This window comes from Lathyrus oleraceus, chromosome 5 (genome assembly GCF_024323335.1).
Source record: "Lathyrus oleraceus cultivar Zhongwan6 chromosome 5, CAAS_Psat_ZW6_1.0, whole genome shotgun sequence".
NCBI lineage: Eukaryota > Viridiplantae > Streptophyta > Magnoliopsida > Fabales > Fabaceae > Lathyrus > Lathyrus oleraceus.
In genome coordinates this window covers 44,517,555-44,519,919 of record NC_066583.1, presented here as the reverse complement: position 1 = coordinate 44,519,919, position 2,365 = coordinate 44,517,555, and the positions used below count along the sequence as shown (strand labels likewise).

General features: G+C 37.0%; 1 protein-coding gene across 1 annotated transcript; it reads right to left on the bottom strand.

The window, feature by feature from the left end:
• Positions 1 to 658: 658 nt before the first annotated feature.
• LOC127087724 (uncharacterized) lies at positions 659 to 2,365 on the bottom strand. The gene is made up of 3 exons (XM_051028655.1): positions 1,925 to 2,365; positions 1,484 to 1,828; positions 659 to 1,375 (listed from the first exon to the last, which is right to left on the bottom strand). Exons 1-3 carry the CDS (start codon positions 2,204 to 2,206, stop codon positions 863 to 865), a joined length of 1,140 nt encoding a protein of 379 aa, XP_050884612.1. The 5' UTR covers positions 2,207 to 2,365; the 3' UTR covers positions 659 to 862.

Here is a 2,365-nt window from a genome sequence, read left to right as displayed (position 1 = left end):
TTATGTCTTCCTAGTGCTATTGGGTGGTGTTTTACACTTCTACTCCCTTGGAACTTTATTCTCTTTTCTCTTTTTCATAATTTTTTATTGTTTACAATTAAATAATTTAATTGAATAATGAATATAAGTTCAACAAAACTTCAATTATCCGAGTGAAGGATTCTTCATACTCTTTTGAGAAAAAGGGTGTTAATTTGGTGGTCCAGTTACCAATTTGACATATTATATACGACATGCACATAATTTCAAGAATTCCACGTTACATATAACCAAACCAAGTAGGGATAAGCATTCCAGTCAGACAAATGATTATTTAGAGTAAAAGTCAAGCAATTCAATTTGTTGACAACTTCAACACACAGCATGTACCCAACCGCAAAAGAATGAATATGTCTCTATCAGATCGAGAGATGCATAAAGGACAAGTTTCATATCAGAGACCTAGCAAGCAGATAGAAGTTTACGGGTTTTCAATTTTAAAAACTCTAAATCGGAATTAACAAGTTTCAAATATGCTTTGATGACTTGGTGGTATTTAGGTTTTACCTTTGAAATGTTGGTACGATTCTCAGCTTTGTAATTTTTTGAAATTGTTTAGAATTTAATTCTAATCTTATCTTAGTCATAAGTAATAATAGATGTAGTTATCACATAAATATTTAAATAGTCATGTGTAAAAATTTCATAATATTTGATATAGGAAGATGTCTTCCAAAATAATTATAGAAGGAAGATCACAACCACTACAATTAACCTTAGGATAGAAACTATAGTGACTCAATTATGAGTTTATGTTGTCTATGTTGTATTTACACCTCCTACAGTTTGAGGAGTTATGTGATTCAAAGAGTGAAGCAAAATCCTAACTCACTCCCACTGCATGTTCTGCACTATCATGTTCTTTCTCATGATCCGACGGAGGAAGAAAACAATCCATAGACAACCCAAAAATGTTGAAATCAATCTCTTCAATACACCATGTTTCTTCGATCATCTGTTTATGATTATGCGCCGCGCCATACCTGTAAAGCGTCGAAATTGTCCTCCCACCATGCGCTATGTTAATACCACCAACATATCTATAATCTTCCACCGTAGACTCGATGTTCGTTTCCCAGAACACCGAGTCTTTTCCTTTAACCGCCTTCATTCTAACTAACTTTGTGTCTTCGAATTTTATGAGTAGTCCGGTTCGTTGGCTGAAGTAGCCCAACAACGTGTGCATCACGATTTCTGTGTTTGACGTGCTCTGCGCTTGGAGGAAATGCTGTTCCGCTTGTAGTTTTAGCATGAAACATAAATCTTCGTTGATTTTGCTCTCGCCTACACATTCTGCGTCGAGGAACAAGTTAGCCGTGCACCTCGGATCCAGCCCCTGATAAAAGTTAACAAGCCAACCCATCAAACTCAAATCTCAGGCCGTCTTAAGTTTTTAGAGGCTCTGTCTGTTAAACAAAATACATCTATCGAATGTTATTATTACCTGAAAGAAGCGACGAAGGGGTCGAGGAGGGCCTTTATTCGAATGAAAAGGTTGAGAAGAAGACTGATTCCAGGATACCTTCCCATTGCTACCAGCAGTGATTTTGAAACCAGAAACAACCAATTCCAAGCACCATAAATCAGGATTCTTTTGCCATAGAACGAAACCTCCTACTTCAGCTTTCCCTCTTGAATTAACACTATTATCATCCGCGCCATGACGCATATCCGATCCATGTATTCTAACTTCTCCAATTGCATACATGCTTTTCAAAGAATTCAATGCACTTTGTCCTCCGGTTGCTGCCACGTACTGTTGTATTATGTATTTCCCAATTGAATCTCTCTGCCAAACATTTCAATAAAATTATCTATCATCATTACTTACTCAATTCAATTGAAGTTGAATCTTTTAAACAAAAATGCGAATGTGAATGCTTACAATGGAACAATCTCGAAGAGGCCGAGTCAAGGTATTATCGGATTGAACCTGAAAAGGAATAAGGGGAGCACCAACGAGTTTAAGCAATGCAGTGAATTCGTTATTCGTAGGCGCGGATAGACCCGACGACTTATCTTGAGCATTATTCATTAGTGTTTTTAGATTCTGCCAACGATTGAACCCGTTGGTCCCCATATTTACCAGCATTTCCTCCGGAATAGGAACCTCCAGAATCGTGTCCAGTCCATCTGTTTTGTCAAAATTTGGACATGATTTTCTCATTGCTTGCCTTCCAAGGAATGTAACAAGATATTGAAAAAAAAAATCAAGAAAGAGAGAAAAGAATCCTCTTTTTGATAAAAAAAAAAGTGTTTTCTTCCTCTCTTTCTCTCTTTCACGCTTTCTGGTTACCCCTTTGCCTCAATGGGCTTGGGGTTGATC